Source organism: Trachypithecus francoisi, unplaced genomic scaffold (genome assembly GCF_009764315.1).
Source record: "Trachypithecus francoisi isolate TF-2019V2 unplaced genomic scaffold, Tfra_2.0 Lachesis_group12, whole genome shotgun sequence".
NCBI lineage: Eukaryota > Metazoa > Chordata > Mammalia > Primates > Cercopithecidae > Trachypithecus > Trachypithecus francoisi.
In genome coordinates, this window is record NW_022681457.1 from 39002886 (window position 1) to 39030059 (window position 27174).

At 38.1% G+C, this 27174-nt stretch overlaps 1 protein-coding gene and 1 pseudogene across 2 annotated transcripts in view; one reads left to right on the forward strand and one right to left on the reverse strand.

Annotated features, from left to right (window-relative positions):
• PIGK (phosphatidylinositol glycan anchor biosynthesis class K) overlaps positions 1 to 27174 on the reverse strand; it is a 122680-nt gene that overhangs the window by 86345 nt on the left and 9161 nt on the right. For both annotated transcript variants that reach the window (XM_033225337.1, XM_033225338.1), the window contains exon 3: positions 21073 to 21164. In XM_033225337.1, coding sequence (XP_033081228.1) covers positions 21073 to 21164 — 92 coding nt within the window. The remainder of the gene's footprint in view (positions 1 to 21072; positions 21165 to 27174) is intronic.
• Positions 10869 to 11480, forward strand: LOC117092122 (annotated as a pseudogene).

The following is a 27174-nucleotide window of genomic DNA, read 5'->3' on the forward strand; positions in this document are numbered from 1 at the left end:
CACTGTGACATGTCTGAGATGGCCATGACGCCCACGCTGGAAGGTTGTGGGTTTACCAGAATAAGGGCACGGAACATCAGGCCTATCCAGGGCAGAAAACCAATTAAAGGTGTTCCTAAACCACAAACAATAGCATAAGCAATCTGTGCCTTAAGGACATGCTCCTGCTGCAGATAACTAGCCAGAGCCCATCCCTTTACTTCGGCCCATCCCTTTGTTTCCTGTAAGGAATACTTTTAGTTACTCTATAATCTATAGAAACAATGCTTATCACTGGCTTGCTGTCAATAAATATGTGGGTAAATCTCTGTTTGAGGCTCTCAGCTCTGATGGCTGTAAGACCCCTGATTTCCCACTCCACACCTTTATATTTCTGTGTGTGTGTCTTTAATTCCTCTAGCACCACTAGGTTAGGGTCTCCCTGACTGAGCTGGTCATGGCACCCTTCAGTCTAGAACCCAAAGACTGGATCTTCTGAAAACATCAGAGAAAGACTGCCCACACCATCCACACTGCAACAAAACTTTGGGTTCATAATCTCACAACTGGGAAAGATTCCTCCACACTCTTGGAACTGTACACCCACTTGCACCCTTAAGGTAAAGCTAACCAGGAAAGTTTCTCCCCAGAAGAAGATGGCATCTTTTCCCAAGATGACAGCTTTTCCCAAGATCATGAATCAAGACTTCTCTACTATAATAACACTCTTATCTTTGAATGTTTTTCTTTGTTTATGCCTCTATGAACAATAGAAATAAAAAGGGTGTCTCTTGTGTGCACTCTTGTGTATACTTTTATTTATGAAGGATTTTGTAGCCAGTCTTATATATAGATAACTTTATGCCTTGACAGATAAAAAAATGAAGGCCCAATGTACATGAGAAACTTTGATGGTATATATGTTGCCTCATAATCAGCCAGAAACAGAACATTGGTTCACTCCTCTTAACCCACATCACAGGTTAAAGAGAACACTGGCAGGAGGCCTTCACACTTCTAGAAGGGCATCATTTGTTAGGTCCTTTTTCCATGGTTTGGAGTAAAAATGGCAATGATTAGAAGTGTATCCTTAATGATAGGCTCTATAGCAGATTATACTGTAATGTATATAGTTACACAACAGACTTTAAATTCTCTTATGAAAGTTATGCTAAATAACACAATTGGCTAAACAGAAAAGTATCTCTGTAGCTGCTGGCATTTGTGGCCTATGGAGAAATACATCAAATGTAGATTATAGAGAATCAGTTTTAGGGGATTAACAAAGAGACTGCTTAATTAAGTGAGTAGATTCTTTATCTAGCTCATTCTTTAATCTATTTGATTTTAGGTGATTTGGTTTATGGGGACCCTGGGTAAGGAGCATACTCCAAACTCTTCATATTGTCCTCCTGACAGTTATAATAATAGTCTCCCTAGTGCGCTATATTCTCTCAAAGGTTTTAAATGTTTACTAGTCAGCCATCTCTAAAATGTCAAATGGTCTCTCTTCAACTGGAATGACAAGAGCTGAAAGAAATGTGTGACCATGAGGACACCGTAACCTATGAATGACATGCTGAGACCAGAAACCTAAAATGATGGTAAATGATGGTAACTGAGAGTGGCACTAACACCCTAAGTTTTGGTCACACTCTCACCTAAGTGAGAACCTAATTAAAAAGGGGAAATTTTTTAAAACAAAGTTACAGGTGGTTTGTTTTGGACTAAGCTCATGTGCTAGGCCCCAACAGACCACAAAAAATAGAGATGCTTGTGCTAAATGGCACAATAAAACTAAGACTTTAAGGAAACACACAAATCCTAGAACAGACCAGGTTTTATTTTTCTCCTGTCAACAAGGCGTTCCAACATCAGGAGGTACCCTCTACTCAGTCCTTATTCCTACCTTTGCAAAACTCACTGCTCTACTGTTTCCCAGTGGGTTTCAAGACCAAGTAAGTACATCTACAATTGTGACAGTGACATTAATGACTGAAGTTTTGGTCAATCTCTCAAAATTGAGAAAATAACCAAAAGGGGGGAATTGGTAAAGTGAAGTAAATGTGGTCTGAGAAGGACTCTGCTATATCTGAGTCCTTGTGGCAACCTAACTTAATAGGAAGACAACATTGAAAACCTAATTTAGGAGTATGCACTTGAACAACAGCTGAGTCTTGACCAATCCCAGTGGCCATACTTCACTCTTACACTGCTGAGTGCTCAAACTGTTTTCAAATAAGGCAAACGCTGAGCTGTAACCAATCCAGTTGTTCCTGTTCCCATTTCCAATTTCTGTACTTCCCTTCCCTTTTTTTGTCTATAAATATTCTTCCACCACGTGGCTGCACTGGAGTCTCTCTGAATCTGTTGTGATTCTGGGGGCTGCCTGATTCATGAATAGTTCATTGCTCAATTAAATCCTTTAAATTTAATTTGGCTTAAGTTTTTCTTTTACTACACTACAAATGTAATTTGATGATATAATGTCTGTTCATAAAAGTATGCTGTACACTAAGTAATTCATAATTTCCAGGTTCTGTTTACTGTTCAGGACAATCAGATCTTATATTTACTACATAAGCCTTTGCCAATAAACATTCTTTGAATGCCATTTATCATAAGGTCTCATTTGATAACTGAAAGTGTCTTTTTCACTTGAATACCAGGTCAGCATCACAGTAGTTACTTAAATCTGCACTGAATAAGTATCAAGTCAATCACTGCAGAAATCAAGACTCAAAAAAAAAAAAAAGGCTACACTGAAGACATACTACTACATTCCTATAAATAACAAGTTGTTTCGTATGTTATTAAAATGAAGACAAAATTCCCAAAATATCCCCAATAGACACAAGAATATGTTGTTTTTACAGTTTGGCAAGCCTATTCTACCACGTGTGATGATTCAACTCACACTTTATTCTTTTCAAGCCCCTGCAAAACCTACTTCACAAAACACGGCATATGTAATATTACGTTCTCTCAACACAAAACCAAAAGAAAAAGTGGGCACTGGAATTGTAAGTGGGCACTCAACACAAAACCAAAAGAAAAAGTGGGCACTGGAAGTGTAGTTACACAGTAGTTATTTATGTAAATAAGTTCCACATTTTCAAAATCAGGCATTCCTAGTAATTAGTTAAAAAACATGGGAGGGCACATACATATATATTTACTTATTTATAAGTCATACATATTTACTACTTTAAGTATATATAATAAATATTAGTGAAATGTGAACCCCAAAATACGAGACAGGTCTCAGTCAGTTTAGGAAGTTTATTTTGCCAAAGTTAAGGACGCGCACCCAGGACACAGCCTCATGTGCTGCCAACATGTGCCCAACGTGGTCAGAGCACAACTTGATTTTTATGTATTTTAGGGAAACATAAGACATCAATCAACATACGTAAGATGAATGCTGGTTCGGTCTGGAAAGGCAGGACAACTTGGGGGGAGGGTTCCAGGTCACAGGTAGGTAAGAGACAAATGGTTGCATTCTTTTGAATTTCTGATTAGCCTTCCCAAAGGAGGCAATCAGATATACATTTATCTCAGTGAGAGGGGGAGGGGGTGACTTTGAATAGAATGGGAGGCAGGTTTGCCCTAAGCAGTTCCCAGCTTGACTTTTCTCCTTTAGCTTAAGTGATTTTGGGGGCCCCAAGATTTATTTTTCTTTCACAGAAGCATAATTTCTTTCTTATTTCCTAGATAAAAACAAAGAAAACTGCTAATATTTTCTTCCCTTACCACTTTTTGGTTATTTCATCTAAATAGAATATCTGGATCACGCCTATATAGATTTTTTTAAGATCATCAATATAAAAGTGAAAATGTAAAACTTCTCAAAAAAGTAGTCATGAAGACCAATTTGATAAACACGTATGAAGGAAAAACATGGGCTAAAATAATAAATAATTTCCCACTATTATGTTTCCCAAACACTGAAAAACCAGGTAAGCTCTGCATCAGGGATGCTAGGCCATTCTTTACCTGCCTCCCTGAAATTATTCTGCAGCCCAATCAGGAACTAGTGACCAGTAGATTAAAAATATATATATTTCAAATAGATGAACAATCTTTCACAGTCCTGGACCATTAGAGTGTGAAATTTCAAAAAACACAACTTTTCATTTGTAATAGACTGGTATTACCTTAATAAAAAAATTTCCACTGAATGAAATTTAAATAAATCATATTGGTCAAAATGTTTTTAAACTGTTCTCTTAAAAATGTCATATATAATAATATAATAATATAGCATGCATTCCACAGCCATGCCTAATCACATACTACCTTAGAGCATTATTTAGATACTAGAGTTAAAACCTCCAGGCTTATCTTCCAGAGAAGCATCATGCCAAGCTAGAATAGTAACTGAAATTAACACAGCAGGAGATATGAGGATCACAGGAATCTTTGATGCCCTCTTAAATTTCTGGGTTTCTGCCTCGTAGGTGTTGCTTTCCCCCTGACATAAATTATTAAGGATACTCTGTAGATTATTGGTTCTACAGCAATGTAATTAGGCCAAGCAAATTCAACAAATCAAGCTAATCAGTAGCTTAATGCCACAGTAATTTACCTTTTGGTTTTTCTTCCTCCTCCCCTCCCATGTCTTGAGGAATCTTCAAGTTAATAACTCTAGCCACCAATGCACTGTGAAATTCATCATAATAAATCTACTAACCACAGATGCTTGACCATCAAGATTTTCTGAATTACTTTCAATTTGCCAAATGTTGACCAATTAGCATTCTTTGATATATGATTCCAGGTATTTTATACTCGTATTATCAGAAATAAAAACTGAAAAAATTGCACTGCAGACAGTAAGACTCATCAGTAAGCAGACATGTTATCATAGAGACAAATTACATGAGGGTAGAGCTAGCTAGCTATAGGCTCATATATTTAAAGTTACATGTGGTTGAGTGTAACAAAGATAATAGCTAACATTTATTGAGCACTCCTGTGATGGTTACAACTGAGTGTCAACTTGATTGGATTGTGCGAGGACAGGAAGCATCCAGCAGGTGAGACAGAGGTAGTATTGGAGGCTAGGACAGTCTAGTCTTTTCACATTTTTCTGCCTTCTTTATATTCTAGTCACACTGGCAGCTGCTTAGATGGTGTCCACCCAGATTAAGGGTAGGTCTGCCTTTCGCAATCTCAAATGCTAACTCAAATGTTAAACAAAAGGGTTAATCTCCTTTGGAAACACCCTCACAGACACACCCAGGATCTATCTATCTATCCATCTATCTATCTGTCTATCTATCTATCTATCTATCTATCTATACACACACACATACATATATGTGAGTTTATTAAGTGTTATATATATTTGCAGACAGTTAGTTCTATCCCTCTAGAGAACCTTGACTAGTACAAATTTTGGTACCAGGAGTGATCCTAGAGGAACAGAATATTAAGGATGGAGTTCTTTCATTGGTTTTGGGGTTTCTGGAATTGACTACTTAATATGATTAGTAACCAAAATGCTAAGGAGTCTACTTCTAATAGTATGGAGAACACTGACAGTCCTTGGCATAAACTGTTGTGACGGTTATGCAAAATAAATGCATTTGACACATCTGATTCCCTGCTCATGAGAGGCAAGGAGCTTAGTAACTGTCTATACATAATACCTTTCACCTTATATGGAGAACCAAGGAACATAACGAAGCTGGATGGTTGCTCCTAAGCTTGGTGGATAAGTGATGAAAAAAGGTGAACTCAGGGATTCTGTCTCCCGGCTTCAGAAGCAGATACTGAGCCTCCAATCTGCTAAGATTGCCCTGACTGAGAGTCTTACCTCCTGTTGAGAAAGAGCTGAAATTGTGGAAAAACAGACACAGCTCTCATCAGCAAGTGGCTGACCTGTAATGAAAAATGCATGCACAGCCTCGCCAGGTGTCTATTGTTAAAGTGAGGGCATTGATTGGAAAAGAATGAGACCCAGCAACTTGGAATGGGGACGTGTGGAGGACCCTGATGAAACTGGGGACATGGAGTCTGTAAACTCTGATGAACCTTTTTAGCCAGAAGAAACAGCTTCCCCATCCCCAGGAGTGGCAATATGCCCTCCCTGACCCATGCTGCCATCAGCCTTTCCACCTTTGTCTGAGGAGATAAATCCTGCACTGCCTGAGGCAACAGTAATGGCCTCCCCCAAGGCAGTTATCAGGCAAAATAATGTTGATTCTCCTCAAGAGCCACCCTCTACACCCCTGTTTGCTTTTAGACCTATAACAAAAGTCCTGGCAGGCCCCTACAGGTGAGGTTGAGAGTGTGACCCATGAGGAGGTGCACTACACTTGAAGTGCTTGAGTTTTCTCATTTTTATAAACAGAAATCTGGAGAATAGGCATGGGAATGGACATTACGGGTGTGGGATAATAGCTGAAGGAACACACAGTTAGATCCAGCTGAATTTATTGATTTGGGCCCACTAAGTAGGGACTCTGCATTTAATGTTGCAGCTCAGGGAGAGTTCTAATTATTTATTTGCTTGATTAGCTAAAATATGGATTAGAAGATGGCCCACTGTGAGAGTTGGAAATGCCTGATCTCCCTTGGTTTAATGTAGAGGAAGGGACTCAAAGGTTTAGGGAGATTGGGATAGTGGAGTGGATTAGTCACTGTAGACCTATTCATTCCAGCGGGCAGGATCCAGAAAATATATCCTTGACCAATGCCTTGTGAAATAGATTTGTGAGGGCAGCAACTGCATTGTTGAAGAGCCCTGTAATTGTTCTTTTCTGTATGTCAGATCTAACAGTGGGAACCGCAGTCACTCAACCACAAAATTTAAATACAGTGGAAATAACTGGATCCCAAGGTAGCAGGGGCCAAGTGGCATCACTCAACTGTCAAAGGCAAGGTAGGCATAGCTACTCTAATGACAGCAAAGGCAAAGTGGCAATCAGAATATTCTAACTTGTGTAGAGCTCTGGCACTGGCTAATTAATCACAGTGTTCCTAGAAGTGAAATTCTATTAGAATTTCACTTAATTCCTAGAATTCCTACTTAATTTATACAAGCAGAAAACTTCAAGGTCAAATTGACAGAAAACTAATTTGAATTATAAAAACAGAGAATCACTGCCCCTCAAACAACTTGTAGACTTGAGCCAGTTTACAGATCCAGAATCCCTGGGATTAAGGGGAGGCTGGGTCCCCTTGAGGAAGGATGCCACTACATAACCAACAGTTTATGCAGTGAATCTTTCTCCCATCCTTCCCCCAAGGAAACCTCCAGCCCTTTACCAGGGTTAACTGTGCATTGCAGAAAGGGAAATGATCAGACATTTCAGGAACTACTGGACACTGGCTCTGAGCTGACATTGATTCCAAGGGACCCAAAACGTCACTGTGGTCCTCCAGTTAAAGTAGGGGCTCATGGAGGACAGGTAATTAATAGGGTTTCAGCTCAGGTCCAACTTACAGTGTGTCCAGTCTTGTCATTTCCCCAGTGCCAGAATGCATAGTTGGCATAGACATACTTAGCAGCTGGCAGAACCCCCACATTGGCTCCTTGACTGGTAGGGTGAGGGCTATTATGGTGGGAAAGACCAAATGGAAGCCATTAGAACTGACTCTACCTATAAAAATAGTAAATCAAAAACAGTATCACATCCCTGGAGGGACTGTGGAGATTAGTGCCACCATCAAGGACTTGAAAGATGCAGGGTGGTGAGTCCTACCACATCCCTGTTCAACTCTCCCACCTGGCCTGGGCAGAAGACAGACGGATCTTGGAGAATGACAGTGGATTGTCATAAACTTAACCAAGTGGCGACTCCAACTGCAGCTGCTGTACCAGATGTGGTTTCACTGCTTGAGCAAATGAACACATCTCCTGGTACGGGGTATGTAGCCATTGATTCGGCAAATTCCTTTTACTCCATTCCTGTCCATAAGGCCCACCAGAAGCAATTTGCTTTCAGCTGGCAAGGCCAGCAATATGCCTTTACTGTCCTGCCTCGGGGGTATATCAACTCTCTAGCTTTGTGTCATAATCTTACTCAGAGAGACCTTGATCACATTTCGTTTCTACAAGATATCACACTGGTCCATTACATTGATGACATCATGCTGATCGGATCCAGTGAGCAAGAATTAGCAAACACACTAGACTTATTGGTGAGAAATTTGCATGTCAGAGGATGGGAAATAAATCCAACTAAAATTCAAGGACCTTCTACCTCAGTAAAATTTCTAGGGATCCATTGGTGTGGGGCCTGTTGAAATATTCCATCTAAGGTGAAGGATAAGTTGTTGCATTTGGCCCCTCCTACAACTAAGAAAGAGGCACAATGCCTAGTGGGTCTACTCGGATTTTGGAGGCAACACACTCCTCATTGGGGTGTGTTACTCTGGCCCATTTATCGAGTGACCCAAAAGGCTGCCAGTTTTGAGTGGGGTCCAGAACAGGAGAAGGTTCCGCAACAGGTCCAGGCTGCTGTGCAAGCTACTCTGCCACTTGGGCCATCTGACCTAGCAGATCCAATGGTGCTTGAGGTGTCAGTGGCAAAGAGGGATGCTGTTTGGAGACTTTGGCAGGCCCTCATAGGTGAACCACAGCAGAGGCCTCTAGGATTTTGGAGCAAGGCCATGCCATCTTCTGCAGATAACTACTGTCCTTTTGAGAGACAGCTCTTGGCCTGTTACTGGGCTTTGGTGGAAACTGAACATTTGACTATGCATTATCAAGTCACCATGCGACTTGAACCGCCTATCATGAACTGGGTGCTTTCTGACCCCTCCAGCCATAAAATGGCTCATGCACAGCAGCATTCTATCATCAAATGGAAGTGGTATATACGTGATCAGGCTCGAGCAGGTATTGAAGGCACGAGTTAGTTACATGAGGAAGTGGCTCAAATGCCCACGGTCTCCACTCTTGCCACCCTGCCTTCTCTCCCCCAGCCTCCATGGATGGCCTCACGGGGAGGTCCCTATGATCAGCTGATGGGAGGAAGAGAAGATGAGGGCCTGATTCACAGATGGTTCTGCACAATATGTGGGCACCACCTGAAAGTGGACAGCTGCAGCACTACTGCCTGTCTAGGACATCCTTGAAGGACAGCGGTAAAGGGAATATAAAACTCTATGAAATATCTTTCCTCCAAAGAAAGCAAATTCTTTTCACAGATGTTAATTTCACTTATCCTTTTAATTTCTTTTAAAGAGTTAGATATAACATGACAGAGTAAGAATAGTTTCCATCAGACTGTTAGCTGACAAGTGTGGCATGAGTGTGTGTGTGTGTGTTTCTCCTAAGCTTTGTTCTTTCCAGTGACAACTCAGGTAGGAGGAAATGAGAATTACAATGGCTGAGCAGAACATCCGCCTTTGCATAGAAGCCTCAGGCCACACTGGACTTTGTGCCTTATGTAGCAACCCCATAAATACAGTTTTCAGGGTGTCTAAAAGGCACAGACTCAATTATAAGAATCACTGCACTCAGGAAAGCCCAAAGATACATCTTTCCTCAGGCATTCATCATTTATTCATCCCAGTCCAGTTGTACTCATCTAATGAATAAGGGAACATTTTTACCATAAGCAACATTGCCTGCCTTTATCATATTTACAATGGAACAAAGTTAGAGTGTGAACACAAGTCAAATTCTTACACAGACGGAACGGACTTTGTTAACCCTTTACTGTATTTTAATATTTATTCTAGTTATTATTTTTAATTGCAAGGAATCACTAAAGCTATATCAATAAAGAAGGAAATACTATTCTGGACACAGGCCCTGGCAAACATTTCATGATGCAGATACCAAAAGCAAGTGCAACAAAAACAAAAATTGATAAATGGGACCTAATTAAAATAAAGAGCTTCTGCACAGGAAAAGAAACCATCAGCACAGTAAACAATCTACAGACTGGGGGAAAATGTCTGCAAACTATGCATCTGACAAAGGTTTAATATACAGAATCTATAAGGAGCTTAAAAAAGTTAACGAGTAAAAAATAAACAACCTCATTAAAAACTGGACAAAGGACATGAACAGACACTTCTCAAAAGAAGACAAATAGCCAACAAACATAGGAAAAAATGCTCAACATCACTAATCATTAGAGAAATGCAAATCCAAACAACAGTAAGATACCATCTCATGCCAGTCAGAATGACTGTTACGAAAGTCAAAAAATAACATATGCTGGCAAGGTTGTGGAGAAAAGGGAACGTTTATACACTGCTGGTGGGAATGTAAATTAATTCAGCCACTGTGGAAAGCAGTTTGGGGATTTCTCAAAGAACTTAAACTACCATTCAACCTAGCAATCCCACTGGGTACATATCCAAAGGACTATAAGTCATTCTACTTTGCTGTTATATAAGGGATATATAATAGCAACCTAGGTGGCCAGAAACAGTGGATTGAATAAAGAAAATATACACCATGAAATACTACACAGCCATTAAAAAAAAGCACACAACTATGCCCTTTGCAGCAACATGGATAAAGCTAGAGGCCATTGTCCTAAGTGAATTAACGCAGGAACAGAAAATCAAATGCCACATGTTCTCACTTATAAGTAGGAGCTAAACAATGGGTACACAGGGACACAAAGAAGCAAACAACAGACACCAGAACCTATTTGTGGGTGGAGGGTGGGGGGAGAGTGGTGATCAAATAACTACCTGTTGGGTACTATGTTTATCATCTGGGTGACAAAACAATTTGTACACCAAACCCTGTGACACCCAACTTACCCATATAACAAATCTGCATATGTACCTCCTGAACCTGAAACAAAAGTTGAAAAGAAAAAAAAAAAAATAGACTCGGTGACTTTCAGGTCATCAAGACAGGGAAAAAGAAAGGGAAAAAGGCACTGAGAAAGGGAAAAAGAACAAAACCAACCCTATATTTCTGGCTGGGAACCAGCTGCTGAAGTGGATGGAGAGAAGTCATGGAACTGAAAAAGCACTGACTACTCTGCTTAAGTGTGGAGTGGAGGATCACGTGGAAGCAGTGAAAAAGCTCCAGAACTCCACCAAGCTCCTGCAGAAGAATAACCTGAATCTGCTCAGAGACCTGGCTGTGCACATTGCCCACAGCCTCAGGAACAATCCAGACTGGCGAAGTGTGGTCATATTACACAGGAAGGAGGGTGATTCAGAGTTCATGAATATCATTACCAATGAGATTGGGTCAGAGGAGATGCTCCTTTTCTTAACTGTGGGTGATGAGAAAGGTGCTGGACTTGCCTCACTGGCAGGGCAACCTGCAGCTGTGGAGACCCTGGGACCCAGGGTGGCTGAGGTCCTGAAAGGCAAAGGAGCAGGGAAGAAAGGCTGTTTTCAGAGAAGGCCACCAAGATGAGCCAGAGGGAGGAGGCACAGGCACTTCTCCAGGACTACATCAGCATGCAGAATGCTAAGGAGTGAGAGCTTAGGGCACTCACTTCCTGTTTTCACAGGAATCTTTTTGTCAGTAAAATAAGTTTGACTCAAAAAAAAAAAAAAAAAAAGAATGACTATTAAAATGGCACACAGTTTTATGGAAATTCAAGAATAAGGACTTACAGAGATTAGAGCTTAAAAGTAGTTATAAACATATCAACATTAACAATTGGTGGAAATACATGGGCTCCAGTATTTTGCCACTAATGTGCTAATATGACTAGTTATTCTGCAAACATCTGCTTCTTTCTCCTTTCCCTGCTAATAGGCTTATTATTCCTGTGACGTTTGTACACAAGTCATCACTAAAAATGGCTCAACTTACAAACATCTACATTTTTATGACCTTTCATAGATATATATATACATGGAATATATAGAATCTAGATATTTATATATATATTTAAATTATATATATATGTATTTGACTTTTATTTTGCATTCGGGGGTACATATGCAGGTTTGCTACATAGGTATGTTGTGTAATGTTGAGGTCTGGGGTACTAATGATCCTGCTACCCAGGTACTAAGCATAGTATTCAATAGGTACTTTTTTATTTTTTCAGCCTCTGCCATTCCCCACAACTCCAGAGGTCTCCAGTGTTTATTATTCCCATCTTTATGTGCATGTGTACTCAATGTTTAGCTCTCACACTTGTAAGTAAGAACATGTAGCATTTGGTTTTCTGTTCCTGCATTAATTCACTTAGTAAAATGGCCTCCAGCTGTATGCATGTTGCTGCAAAGGACATGATCTTTGTTCTTTTTATGGCTGCATAGTATTCTATGGTGTATATGCACCACATTTTCTTTATCCAATCCACCGTTGATGGGCATGTAGGTTTATTCCATGTCTTTGCTATTGTAAACAGTGCTGCAATGAAAATATAAGTGCATGTGTCTTTATGGCAGAACAATTTATATTCCTCTGGGTAGGTGCCCAATAATGGGACTGCTGGGTCAAATAGTAGTTTATTTGAAGCTATCTGACAAATCTCCAGACTGCTTTCCACAGTAACTGAACTAATTTACATTCCTACCAACAGTGTAAAGGTGTTGTCTTTTATTTGCAGCCTTGCAACATCTGTTATTTTTTGACTTTTTAAGTCATTCTGACTGGAGTGAGATGGTATCTCACTGTGGTTTTGATTTGCATTTCTCTAATGATTAGTGATGTTGAGCATTTTTTCATGTTTTTTGGCTGTTTGTATGTCTTCTTTTGAGAAGTGTCTGTTTATATCCTTTGCCCAGTTTTTAATGGGGTTATTTGGTTTTTGCCTGTTGTTTATGTTCCTTATAGATTCCAGATATTAGACCTTTATCAGATGCACAGTTTGCGAATATTTTCTCCCAGTCTGAAGGTTGTCTGTTTATTCTGTTGATAGTTTCTTTTCCTGTGCAAAAGCTCTTTATTTTAATTAGGTACCACCTGTCAACTTTTATTTTTTGTTGCAATTGCTTTTGAGGACTTAGCCATGAATTACTTGCCAAGGCCAGCATCCAGAATGGTATTTTCTAAGTTTTCTTCTAGAATTTTTAGTTGGAGATCTTACATTAAAATCTGTAATCCATCTTGAGTTAAGTTTTGTATATGCCTTTTTAGGATCTTTCTTATGATAATTAACACTCTCACAGTAATAATAAAACTAGTATTTGGCATCATTAAATTGATGCCAAGTCAGTTAATGCTAAACCAATGCAAGCAATGTAATTAGAAAACATGATAGGCTGATTCAGGAGATTATATAATAAGGCAAAGGAGAACAAAGCTGGGAATTACAGCTGGGCCAGCCAACCAAAAATATTCACCCCTTTTAAGTATTGTTTCCCCTCTAAGCATTGTTACAGATGAAAAAACTCAGGCCAAGATAGATTAATTTTTCCAAGATCAAAAAATGAATAGTGACATTCTCAGGCTATTTCCAGGTTCATTGAAGGCCTGGTGATACAGGAAGAAGACATGTAAACATGAATCTCAGGCACAGCGAAGAATTGTCTTATGTAACAATGGGTAGAATTTTAGGTGACAAAGCAGTTGTTCTACAGACTATTCTGAATTCCTCTGGCCTGTCTGATTTCTTACGCTCTGCAGGTTGTGCCAACTGCTAAACTTCACAATCACCATAGTGAGAAACAAGGGAAGTAGAAAGGCACTGCAGCCACTCATATTCTCATCACGTATATGCTCTGTATTACTTCTGTATTTCTCTGAAAGGAAGAAAACTCATTCAAGATTTTATAGCTATCAAAAATAAAAATTTATAGTCAATTATTAGAATTAATAGGAGTTTAGCAAGTTGCTAGAAAAATATATAAAAATCAACTGCATGCACAGCAACAGAAGTTAGAAAATGTATTTTTGGAAAGGTACCATTTACAATAATAACAAAAAATAAGGTAACTTTTAAAACGCTACCAAAGATGTTTATGCAGAAAAATTAAAAAATCATAACACTTGAATGCTATTAAACCCATAATTAAATAGATAAACTGTATTCGTAAATTGAAAGACCTAATATTAAAAAGAAGCCCCTTCTCTCTAAACTAATCTATAAACTCACTGCAATGCCAATGAGAATCGTAACAGGGATTAAGAACTTCACAAACCAATTCCAAAATTAATATGGAAGAACAAGACCTAAGAATAGGCAAGACCATTCTAAAAAAGAATGAAGTCAAGGAAATCAACTTAACAGATACAAAGATAGTGACAGTAGTAAAGACATTGTGCTATTGTTGAAGAAATAAGCATCTTTCTCTTCAGTATCAAAATCTTCCTCTATTTACAAATCGATAAAAAAAATTTCCCCTATGCTTCATAAACCCCATTCATGGTCTTGTTAGACTTGCAAATTGGTCCTATGTATGATCTAAACATAAGAGGATCAAGGTAGTGGGCCAAACTTCTCCTTTTACCTTGTCACTGTTCTCCTCAGAACACATTTCAACTTCCTAACTATTCTAAATGTTTCTCTATTCAAGATATTATACACTTCTCCACAAGGAACACCATGTAGAGCGGCAGATCAGCTGCCAATATGCGAATAAAATGGCAGATTGTTCAGAATACATAAGCATCCTTATTCAAACACTATTATTTATATTTTCAAGAAGTATTTTAGAAAAAACTGTTGAGAAGTGACAGGAGACAAGAGAAGAACATTCAAAGACATGAGTTAAAATTATCTTCACAATAACTATGCACGTACATTGCAAATTATTTATAAAACTTATTACAGGACTAAAAAATCCTTTTGTTCATAAAAAACAAGACAAAATCATCACATATGTTTATCAATATATTAAAATAACATAAAATAGTAATATAATAAATGTAAAATATATATATTTAGAAATTTTAATAAATTAATTGTAATGGCTTAAAAATAAAATCAGTGACCTCCCTAGACAGAGAAATCTATGAAGTTCTACACACATGGAAACAAAGGAACAAAAGATATTTAGATAAAAAAGACCACAAGGTATTCTAGATGTTCTAGGTTCTACAGCACTTACTTATATCACAGCTATCTTCTCCCCAAGAATTACAACAGTTAATATTCATGTAACATTTACAATTAGAAAATTATTTTAATATACATTATCTCATTTTATTCTTATGGCGCCATACAGATTGGTATAATTATGTGCACTCATTCATCACTGAAATACCTTATTAAATGCTAGGTGTGCTAAATCACCAAAAATAGAAATGAAAGTAACCATGTAGTAGTTGTCACAATGAATTAGCAGATGAAAATACTGAGCTGGAATTAATAAAGTAGTAGTTAAGGCCTGAAGGTTGGATGAAAATTTTGGATTTGTTAGAAAGGCAACAGAGTTACTGCAGGTTCTTAATTGTGGGAGTGAAAAGATGAAAGCAGTGTCTGAGAAATAATTCTAACAGTTATGTGTAGGATGAGTTGGAGGGGGAAAGGGACTAGAAGCAGGGAATAAACAGCTAAAAAGGGGTGGAAGTATAGAAGCATGTACCATAGCTACAATGTATATTGAAGTACATGAATACTGAAGAAGCATGACATAATAAAGTCTTAGACAAAAGTAAAAATAAAAATATGAAAAAAGAAAATGATAAAATCAGAGAAGCATTCCTTATATTTATTTAATATTAACTATTTTCACACACCCCCTAGTCCCACATTCAACATATAAACATTTTAGAATTTAATAAGGTATTTAATGACAAGTATGCATAATAATACTAATATCTACAGATTGTCATAAGAATAAAATGAGACAATGTATATTATATACATTTTGGAATTTAATAAGGTATTTAATGAGTGTGCATAATTGTACTAATATCTATAGATTGTCATAAAATCAATGTATATTAAAAGAATTCATTAGTTATAAACGTTACATAAATATTAATTGTTGTAATTTCTTGGGGAGAAGACAGCTGTGCTGAAATAGTAATGCTCTGGCCATTAATTCAGAAGACCTGAATTCAAATTGTGGTCCTATTTTTATTAATATTTAATTGACCTTAGGCAAGTCATTTAACCACTCTGAGCAACCACTTTTAGTATGTAAAATGGGAAAAAGCAATCTCTCATAAAGGTCTCTAGGAATAAAATAATTCATTATAAAATTCCTAACACAGTCTCTGAATTATGATGGATAGTGAATGTGTGTTACAGGAGAGGAAGGAGAATCCATATTGGCTGCTGTTACTGAACAGAAAGCCACAGCATTTTTAAAGAAACATTTTAAGGAATTACCATACAGTAAGATTGCTAAACAGCTTATTAACGCTCCACTTCAGACAATGTCCTCTTACTTATAAGGCCAAATCCACAGCAGCATAAAGAGCAATAGTCAAAAGCTATATGATCAACATGATTTAAAAAACAACAACAATTAGTGACTTTTTCTACTTACAGAAACATTACCAGAATTGACATAACTGACCAAATAGCTCCTACTTCTATTTCTGATACCTATTAACTGGGAAAGAAGTTAAAAGGGACAAAAGACAAAAAGGAAACAAATGCATCTTGAAGGAACTTAAATGGTAATATGTAAGGTTGAGGGTGACTTGTTTTGGGCAAGTAGTGCCCTGGTAAGACTGCCCCAGCCACAGATCCCTCAAGAATAAGTTAGAAGATAGTTCATAAAAATCAACTATAGCCAGGCACAATGGCTCACACCTGTAATCCCAATAGTTTGAGAGGCCAAGATGGGTGGATCACTTGAGGCCAGGAGTATGAGACCAGCCTGGCCAATGTGGTGAAACTCCACCTCTATTAAAAATACAAAAACACACCTGTAATCCCAGCTACTCAGGAGGCTGAGGCACAAGAATCCTTTGAACCTGGGAGGCGGAAGTTTCAATGAGCCAAGATTGCTCCACTGCACTCCAGCCTGGGCTACAAAGCAAGGCTCTGTCTCAAAGATAAAACAGAAGAAAAAAAAAAATCCACTATAGCTGGGCACAGTGGCTTATGCCTGTAATCCCAGCACTTTGGGAGGCCAAGGTGGGAGGATCACTGGAGCTCAGGAGTTCAAGAACAGCCTGCGCAACATTGTGAGATACCAACTCTACAAAAAAATTTAAAAATTAACCAGGCATGGTGGTGCGCACCTGTAGTTCCAGCTACTTGGGAGGCTGAGACCGGAGGATCACTTGAGCCCAGGAGGTTGAGGCTGCAGTGAGCAGTGTTTACGTCACTGTACCCCACCTGGGCAATGGAGTGAGACACACACACACACAAAAATACCTGAATTAAAAAAACCTGACTATACAGCACTGTTAGCTCTGCGGGGGTTGAGAAACAAGATTAAGAGAATATAAGTAAATGGTATTCATAAAAGTTTCCTTTCTCATCTAGACTAATGAAGTTCTACTTAGCTACAGGTTTTTATCACACTATTCATTCACTCATTCACTGTAACAATATACCAAAGAATGCACTGTGAGAAATACACAGTATAACACCCAGCCTTTAATACATAAGATCAACACATGTAACAAAGTGCCAAAAGAGAGGTACAAATACAGCATTTATGCAAGAAAGACCAAGAAAGCTTCAGGGAATTCATGGATTGAATCTGGACATCAGAAAACTAGAGGGGAAGGAGAAAGGAAAGAACTATAGGTGAGCGACCAGTGCAAGGTAATGAAGGACAATACAGTGACTAGGAAGAAAACGACTGGAGCATAAGAGACAGAAACTAAAAAGATCAGAATGTCAGATTTGGAATCAGACTGCAAAAAGTCTTGAGTACCAAAATAAGGGATTTGAACTTTTTTCTAAATACTCTAAAAAGCTTTGAGTAAGGGGAAAAAAAGAATAAAAGCTTTAAATTAGGAAGATTAATCTCATATACAATTGAAATACAGAATAAGAAAAAAAATAGTGTTAGATGGACTCAGAAAAGCTATTGGATTTTATAGAAACAATGCATCAGACAGGAATCACTACATGAACTCACATCCATCCAACCTGTAGTAGAGCTAAATTGTATTCTAAAAAAACATTATATAGACATTTTACTCTGTGAACTAAATCTTATGCACTCAGCCAAAAGAAAGAGAGTGACAGAGACAGATCATGTCTATCAACCTAATACTAAATGCATTTATTCCCTAGAATAAACATAAGATGGGAGCTATGATTCTACATTCCCTAAGTTGGCCTCAATTCCCATGTGCTTTGCACAGCATGCGGAACACAATTCCAGGTTAAAGATATGTGTATTTTTTCATAAACATGGCCCTAATCATAAGTAAACCACTTTAGCCAGTGTGCAAACAAAGAAAATAGTAATAGCACTGGAGGAAAAACTAGCTGTGGTAGACCTGATGAAAGACAATATTAAACTGTAATTTATGTGCTCTTTGAGAAACTTTCAGGAGTAATTGTGGCTCAATGTTTGCTTCACATACTAACCTTACAGCCTAAACCATACTTAATGCCTTTTCTTCATCTTAATCATACTAAACATACTGAAGTTAGCTAAACAGGGATTTAGTACAAAACAATTATTTGAGTGCAGAAATTTCTCTAAAAATAATGAAACATTTTAAGAAGTTAAAACCAGGCAAATAAAAACAGAATCTCCATAAGGTTGGAGAAAAAGTGTGGGCACAAAGTACAAAAACCTCACCTGCATGGAACTTAGATAAGAAACTGGTCATACTCGAGCTAGAGAGCACTTACAAGGATCTTATGAGTGTATCTTTGCATTTTCTCCCAGAACCATTAATAACTCTTTTCCCTGAATCAATATTTTGAAATATTACAAAATTCTGGCAACCTATTTATTAAAATGTCTTTAATATCACACTAACATTTTCTAACACTAGACTAACACAATTTAGGAGACACAAGTATTTTTACTTTTAAAATACAAACTGTGTTTGCTTTGTACAACTGATAAAATATTTCCAAATCATACGTTTATTTACCCAACAGAAGCTGAGCAGAATCTTTTCTATTGATTTCTATTTATTAAATAACAAATGGCTTAAATCACCAACTGTTTAAACTCTTAATTACCCCACAACAAAGACTTCATGAACACAACTATAGATAAACAATCATTTGAAAGAGAAATAAGCTTTTAAATAACATTCTTCAGAAACCTAAGGACAAACCCATTAAACATAATGTACAAAATACATCCTATTGCTATTGTCTATTCCTAAAAACTCCCTCCAAATCTAACTTAAATCATTTAAACATATCTTAATGATTGACTTATAGAATAAAGATTAATTTACCAAAAAAAAAAAACCTATTGCCAAGCCATGCATAGTGATTCTCCAGAAGAGTATATCCAGCATAGACGCAAGAGCAGTTAAAGACCAAAAGCTAACTACATAGGCCTATTTGAGAAAAACCAATTGACAAATGACAAGAATTATATCTATACACTTGATATAACAAATCAACCTCCTTCTCAGACTTAATTTTTTTTTTTTATACTTTAAGTTCTAGGGTACATGTGCATAACGTGCAGGTTTGTTACATATGTATACTTGTGCCATGTTGGTGTGCTGCACCCATCAACTCGTCAGCACCCATCAACTCGTCATTTACATCAGGTATAACTCTCAATGCAATCCTTCCCCCCTCCCCACTTCCCATGATAGGCCCCGGTGTGTGATGTTCCCCTTCCCGAGTCCAAGTGATCTCATTGTTCAGTTCCCACCTATGAGTGAGAACACGCGGTGTTTGGTTTTCTGTTCTTGCGATAGTTTGCTGAGAATGATGGTTCCCAGCTGCATCCATGTCCCTACAAAGGACACAAACTCATCCTTTTTTATGGCTGCATAGTATTCCATGGTGTATATGTGCCACATTTTCTTAATCCAGTCTGTCACTGATGGACATTTGGGTTGATTCCAAGTCTTTGCTATTGTGAATAGTGCCACAATAAAATAGTAATATTATCTATTTGGCATGATTTCCAGATGAAATATGGAAATTATAGTTTTGTCAGTTACTCAGACTGAAATGATCTATTGACAAAGACTGTAATATAACTTTGTTTCCTGAGTCATTCACTGCTTCCTTTCTGTTCCTGCTGCACTTTATGCATATCTCTATTTGTTTTTACTGCAAGTACTGAATCTTGAAAGAAGGAACTAATATTACCATGTAACAAATGAGAAACAAGCTTAGTATAGTAAAGTGACTTTAAGAAAACTCATCACTAAAGCCAGATTTCAAAGTCATATCCAACTACATAGCTCTTTCCACACTGACTCACTGGTACTAAATAAATCAAACCTAAATAACTGAATTGACTGCAGTTTCTTGCTATAGCTGCTCTGGTAGTAGGAGAAACAAATCTATCATGGACAAAACAATGTAGAAGATATGCTCTGAGTGAAGGTGTCGGTATATTGCCTATTACGTGAACTCCATGCCCTACAAGTAGGAAAATTCCCACTTTATGAGTCTTCATATAAGGCAAAGCCCACCTTCCTATATAGAGGCTAACAATGCCATATACTAGCTCTTCCAGTCACCCTGCAGCACAGACATGGGTGCTGAACCTAGACTTTACCAATACAACATTTCCACCAAGACCACTATAAGAGAGACAGAAGTTGGAACAGCAAAATTCAAACTTTGGCAGCAGGAGGCAATAGCAACATTAAGTGTAGCAGCTATGCAGTGGCTGAGTCTATGCTTCAGCAATTTGCAGCTCCATTATTGTCACCGGACTGTTTTAGGTTATGATTTTTAGCTATGCCTCTTCTGATATCTAGGCTTCCTTGTTCCTGGCTATCAAAGGATACAACCTTCTCACTAATTTGGCAAGGTAAACAATATGCTTTCAATGAATCCCTTTTCTGCTGGAATCAATCAGAATTGCCCTCCATTATCTGCAATTAAAAACCCTGACTGAGTCATTTATTAATTAAATGCATTACACTAAATAATTACATTTTATCCAATCTTTTTACCTTAGCATTTGTTCTTTTATACAATTTGTCATTATGGTCTTAAGTAACATCTAATTTATACATGGTAGTATGTACTAACGACAACAACAAAAAACTTCAAATCAGATTTTTTTTTTTACCTTTTTCAAAAGTAACACAAAATATAAATATAATAACAATTACTTAAGGGTTATTTTCACTGAAGTTCAAAGTTAAGCTTTATTAAGACTTCTTACCTGTCAGGAATACCTAGCCTCTTGACACTTCTATAAACGGAAAGAGTATTTGCAACATGTCGATAATTAAACCAGAATCGGGACGTACACACCTAAAGTATTAAAACAAAAATACAATTTTTATGCATCAAAGCTAACCATGGAGCTGCAGAGTATTTTTCTTTAAGTAGGATACAGAGATCTCTAAAGAAAGAGGATGCCATAATTCAGGCTTTAAAACAGCAAACATAAAGAATTGTCAGTAAAGGCCAGGCACAGTGGCTCACACCTGTAATACCAACACTTTGGGAAGCCAAGGCAGGCGGATCACTTGGGCACACAGGAGTTTGAAACCAGCCTGGCCAACATGGCAAAACTCCACCTCCACTAATAAAACAAAAATTACCCAGGTGTGGTGGTGTGCACCTTTGTTCTAGCTACTTGGGAGGCTGAGGCATGAGAATCGCTTGAACCTGGGAGGTGGAGGTTGCAGTGAGCAGAGATGGCACCACTGCACTCCAGCCTTGGCAACAGAGCAAGACTCTGTCTCCAAAAAAAAAAAAAAAGAAAAAAGAAGAATTTTCAGTAAAACTAATCTCTCCAAACAGAAGTCTTCATAACTGGTATTAGATTTTAAAAGAACACTCAGCTTAAGAGAAAGCATATCTTTGGGAAATTTAATCAAATACTGAACCAACTTAGTTATCACAATTTCTGTGACTCAATAACATTCCTATTTCAAAAAGTTAAATTCTTTAGAATCAAAGACAATACCCAAAATTTCTTCACAGAATAGAAAATTAGCTACATAGGGTTATACAATATTTGTTTCATTCCAGACTGCTTCCTTCGTTGTGAGAAATGTAGGACACTGGATAACACATAACATATAAAACAGTTATAAATGCATATAAGAGAGTGCATTATACAGAAGCTATTGAAATAAAGAGAAAATTAGAAACAATCCAACCAAGTTTTATAGTTTAAAAAATTCCTAAGAATTATACTGAAGGTGCTGGGAAAATGTAATTCTATGCCTCAAAAGTTAGTGTTGCTGAGAACCCATTCTAAGGTAGGTAAATATAGATCGGGGTCACTTGGTAATACATCTACCAAGCACAATCCTGGTTTCTATCACATGCCTGTGCCTTTAGTAGGTATAATGACAATTTTGAGAACAGCTTAAGTGTTCTTGCCCCTGCCAAATAGAAAGGAATTACATGGTTTTTTAAATTAAATTTTCAATCTAGAATCCAATCAGGAAAAGACTAAATTTTTGACTACATAAAAATGTAAAATTCCATATGTCAAAAATATAAAATTCTGGCTGGACACAGTAGCTCACACCTATAATCCTAGCAGTCTGGGAGGCCAGGGTGGAAGGATCACTTGAGGTCAGAAGCTAAAGAATGGCCTGGGCAACACAACAAGACCCCCATCTCTACAAAAATATGTAAACTGTAGCAAGGAGTGGTGGTTTGTGGTTGTAGTTCTAACTACTTGGGAGGCTGACGTGGGAGGATCACTCGAGCCCAGGAATTTAGGGCTACAGTGAGCTATGATCACACCACTGCACTCCAGCCTGGGAGACAGCACAAGACCTCATCTCCAAAAACTCCCTTTTTAATTTTAAAAATAAAGAATAATTTATTCGGCCGGGCGCGGTGGCTCAAGCCTTTAATCCCAGCACTTTGGGAGGCCGAGACGGGCAGATCACGAGGTCAGGAGATCGAGACCATCCTGGCTAACACGGTGAAACCCCATCTCTACTAAAAAATGCAAAAAAAACTAGCCAGGCGAGCTGGCGGGCGCCTGTAGTCCCAGCTACTCGGGAGGCTGAGGCAGGAGAATGGCGTGAACCCGGGAGGCGGAGCTTGCAGTGAGCTGAGATCCGGCCACTGCACTCCAGCCTGGGTGACAGAGCAAGACTCCGTCTCAAAAAAAAAAAAAAAAAGAATAATTTATTCAAGTTTCACCATACTAATATGTAAAATATTGGACAAGAAAAGAAAACTGCAGTTGTAATACAAAGCTCAGTAATTTTTTTTTTCATCTTTTATTTTTTACTTGAATCCCAGGTTACTGAAATTGAAGAGAGGTTTGGTTAGAGGATTCCCAGAGCAAGGAAGGCTTTCATGTGTGTGTCAGTATAAGCTAACAGTCTTTTAGTTCCAAAAGATAAGCCCTTTGGCAATTGCTGGTCTGCACATAGGCAGTTATCCCCTCTTGAACACTGAGGGGATACTAGTCTCCTGTAGAGAAAGTTTATCCTGTCAAATTGGTAGATGATGGTCTGACTCCTGATGGTTCTCCTTACTTTTAAGTAGGCGTTGAAATTCTCTCTCTCATCTTTAGCAGTCTTTCCTCAGTAACTTCAGAAAAATTTCTTGTGAAGGGTAGCATATATAAGAGATTTTTTTCTTGAAGAACAAGAAAATGAGCCATGAACCCATGTTACACTGTCCTATTTAATCACAATGCTACTATATTTAAAACAAACAAGTATAGAATCTGTAATCACCCTATTTACTTCTAGGAACCGATGGATAATTCATTCATGTTTTTTTTTTAATTTTTTTTTTATTATACTTTAAGTTCTAGGGTACATGTGCATAACATGCAGGTTTGTTACATATGTATACTTGTGCCATGTTGGTGTGCTGCACCCATCAACTCGTCAGCACCCATCAATTCATCATTTATATCAGGTATAACTCCCAATGCAATCCCTCCCCACTCCCCATGATAGGCACTGATGTGTGATGTTCCCCTTCCCGAGTCCAAGTGATCTCATTGTTCAGTTCCCACCTATGAGTGAGAACATGCGGTGTTTGGTTTTCTGTTCTTGTGATAGTTTGCTAAGAATGATGGTTTCCAGCTGCATCCATGTCCCTACAAAGGACACAAACTCATCCTTTTTGATGGCTGCATAGTATTCCACGGTGTATATGTGCCACATTTTCTTAATCCAGTCTGTCACAGATGGACATTTGGGTTGATTCCAAGTCTTTGCTATTGTGAATAGTGCCGCAATAAACATACGTGTGCATGTATCTTTGTAGTAGAATAATTTATAATCCTTTGGGTATATACCCAGTAGTGGGATGGCTGGGTCATATGGTACATTTAGTTCTAGATCCTTGAGGAATTGCCATACTGTTTTCCATAATGGTTGAACTAGTTTACAATCCCACCAACAGTGTAAAAGTGTTCCTATTTCTCCACATCCTCTCCAACACCTGTTGTTTCCTGACTTTTTAATGATTGCCATTCTAACTGGTGTGAGATGGTATCTCATTGTGGTTTTGATTTGCATTTCTCTGATGGCGAGTGATGATGAGCATTTTTTCATGTGTCTGTTGGCTGTATGAATGTCTTCTTTGGAGAAATGTCTGTTCGTATCCTTTGCCCACTTTTTGATGGGGTTGTTTTTTTCTTGTATATTTGTTTGAGTTCTTTGTAGATTCTGGATATTAGCCCTTTGTCGGGGTGAGTAGATTGCAAAAATTTTCTCCCATTCTGTAGGTTGCCTGTTCACTCTGATGGTAGTTTCTTTTGCTGTGCAGAAGCTCTTTAGTTTAATTAGATACCATTTGTCAATTTTGTTGCCATTGCTTTTGGTGTTTTAGACATGAAGTCCTTGCCCATGCCTATGTCCTGAATGGTATTACTTAGGCTTTCTTCTAGGGTTTTTATGGTATTAGGTCTAACATTTAAGTCTCTAATCCATCTTGAATTAATCTTCGTATAAAGAGTAAGGAAAGGATCCAGTTTCAGCTTTCTACTTATGGCTAGCCTATTTTCCCAGCACCATTTATTAAATAGGGAATCCTTTCCCCATTTCTTGTTTCTCTCAGGTTTGTCAAACATCAGATGGCTGTAGATGTGTGGTATTATTTCTGAGGACTCTGTTCTGTTCCATTGGTCTATATCTCTGTTTTGGTACAAGTACCATTCTGTTTTGGTTATTGTAGCCTTGTAGTATAGTTTGAAGTCAGGTAGCGTGACGCCTCCAGCTTTGTCCTTTTGACTTAGGATTGTCTTGGCAATGTGGGCTCTTTTTTGGTTCCATATGAACTTTAAAGCAGTTTTTTCCAATTCTGTGAAGAAACTCATTGGTAGCTTGATGGGGATGGCATTGAATCTATAAATAACCTTGGGCAGTATGGCCATTTTCACGATATTGATTCTTCCTATCCATGAGCATGGTATGTTCTTCCATTCGTTTGTGTCCTCTTTGATTTCACTGAGCAGTGGTTTGTAGTTCTCCTTGAAGAGGTCCTTTACATCCCTTGTAAGTTGGATTCCTAGGTATTTTATTCTCTTTGAAGCAATTTTGAATGGGAGTTCATTCATGATTTGGCTCTCTGTTCGTCTGTTACTGGTGTATAAGAATGCCTGTGTTGGCCGGGTGCGGTGGCTCAAATCTGTAATCCCAGCCGAGACGGGCAGATCACGAGGTCCGGAGATCGAGACCATCCTGGCTAACACGGTGAAACCCCGTCTCTACTAAAAAATACAAAAAACTAGCCGGGCGACATGGCAGGCGCCTGTAGTCCCAGCTACTCGGGAGGCTGAGGCAGGAGAACGGCGTAAACCTGGGAGTCGGAGCTTATAGTGAGCTGAGATCTGGCCACTGCACTCCAGCCTGGGAGAGAGAGCTTGACTCAGTCTCAAAAAAAAAAAAAAGAATGCCTGTGATTTTTGCACATTAATTTTGTATCCTGAGACTTTGCTGAAGTTGCTTATCAGCTTAAGGAGATTTTGGGCTGAGACAATGGGGTTTTCTAAATATACAATCATGTCATCTGCAAACAGGGACAATTTGACTTCTTCTTTTCCTAACTGAATACCCTTTATTTCTTTCTCTTGCCTGATTGCCCTAGCCAGAACTTCCAACACTATGTTGAATAGGAGTGGTGAGAGAGGGCATCCCTGTCTTGTGCCTGTTTTCAAAGGGAATTTTTCCACTTTTAGCCCATTCAGTATGATATTAGCTGTGGGTTTGTCATAAATAGCTCTTATTATTTTGAGGTACATTCCATCAATACCGAATTTATTGAGCGTTTTTAGCATGAAGGGCTGTTGAATTTTGTCAAAAGCCTTTTCTGCATCTATTGAGATAATCATGTGGTTCTTGTCTTTGGTTCTGTTTATATGCTGGATTATGTTTATTGATTTGCGTATGTTGAACCAGCCTTGCATCCCAGGGATGAAGCCCACTTGATCATGGTGGATAAGCTTTTTGATGTACTGCTGAATCCGGTTTGCCAGTATTTTATTGAGGATTTTTGCATCGATGTTCATCAGGGATATTGGTCTAAAATTCTCTTTTTTTGTTGTGTCTCTGCCAGGCTTTGGTATCAGGATGATGTTGGCCTCATAAAATGAGTTAGGGAGGCTTCCCTCTTTTTCAATTGATTGGAATAGTTTCAGAAGGAATGGTACCAGCTCCTCCTTGTACCTCTGGTAGAATTCAGCTGTGAATCCATCTGGTCCTGGACTTTTTTTGGTTGGTAGGCTATTAATTCTTGCCTCAATTTCAGAGCCTGCTATTGGTCTATTCAGGGATTCAACTTCTTCCTGGTTTAGTCTTGGAAGAGTATAAGTGTCCAGGAAATTATCCATTTCTTCTAGATTTTCCAGTTGGATGTGGGACTTGAAGCCATTTTCCCTGTCTTCTTTAATTGAGGTGAAATTCACATAACAAAATTAGTCTGCCTTCTTTAAACTTTTCTGTGTAATCTGAACTTCTACAGTGGTCATTTATTATTTTTATAAGCAGAAAAAACAACTGAGAAAATTTTAAAAAGCGTAAGTAGAGAGTATCTATAAACTAATACTACAGATAAGAGATGCAATTAGTAGTTTCTAGCAGTAAAATATTTCTACCTTTTATAAAATGCTTCCTTTAACAATAGAATTCCTAATTTATTCTTAAATTTATTTTCAGATCACCACTTGACAGAGGACAAAGAATATTACTAGAATATTATAGTTGATGTGGTCAATTTAAAATACAGCCAAATCAAAATAAAGAATTTCTGATATAAAATGTACAAAAATAAATTGTATTTTCAAAAATACGATTCGCAGAAATTTCTCAGATATATATCTAATGTG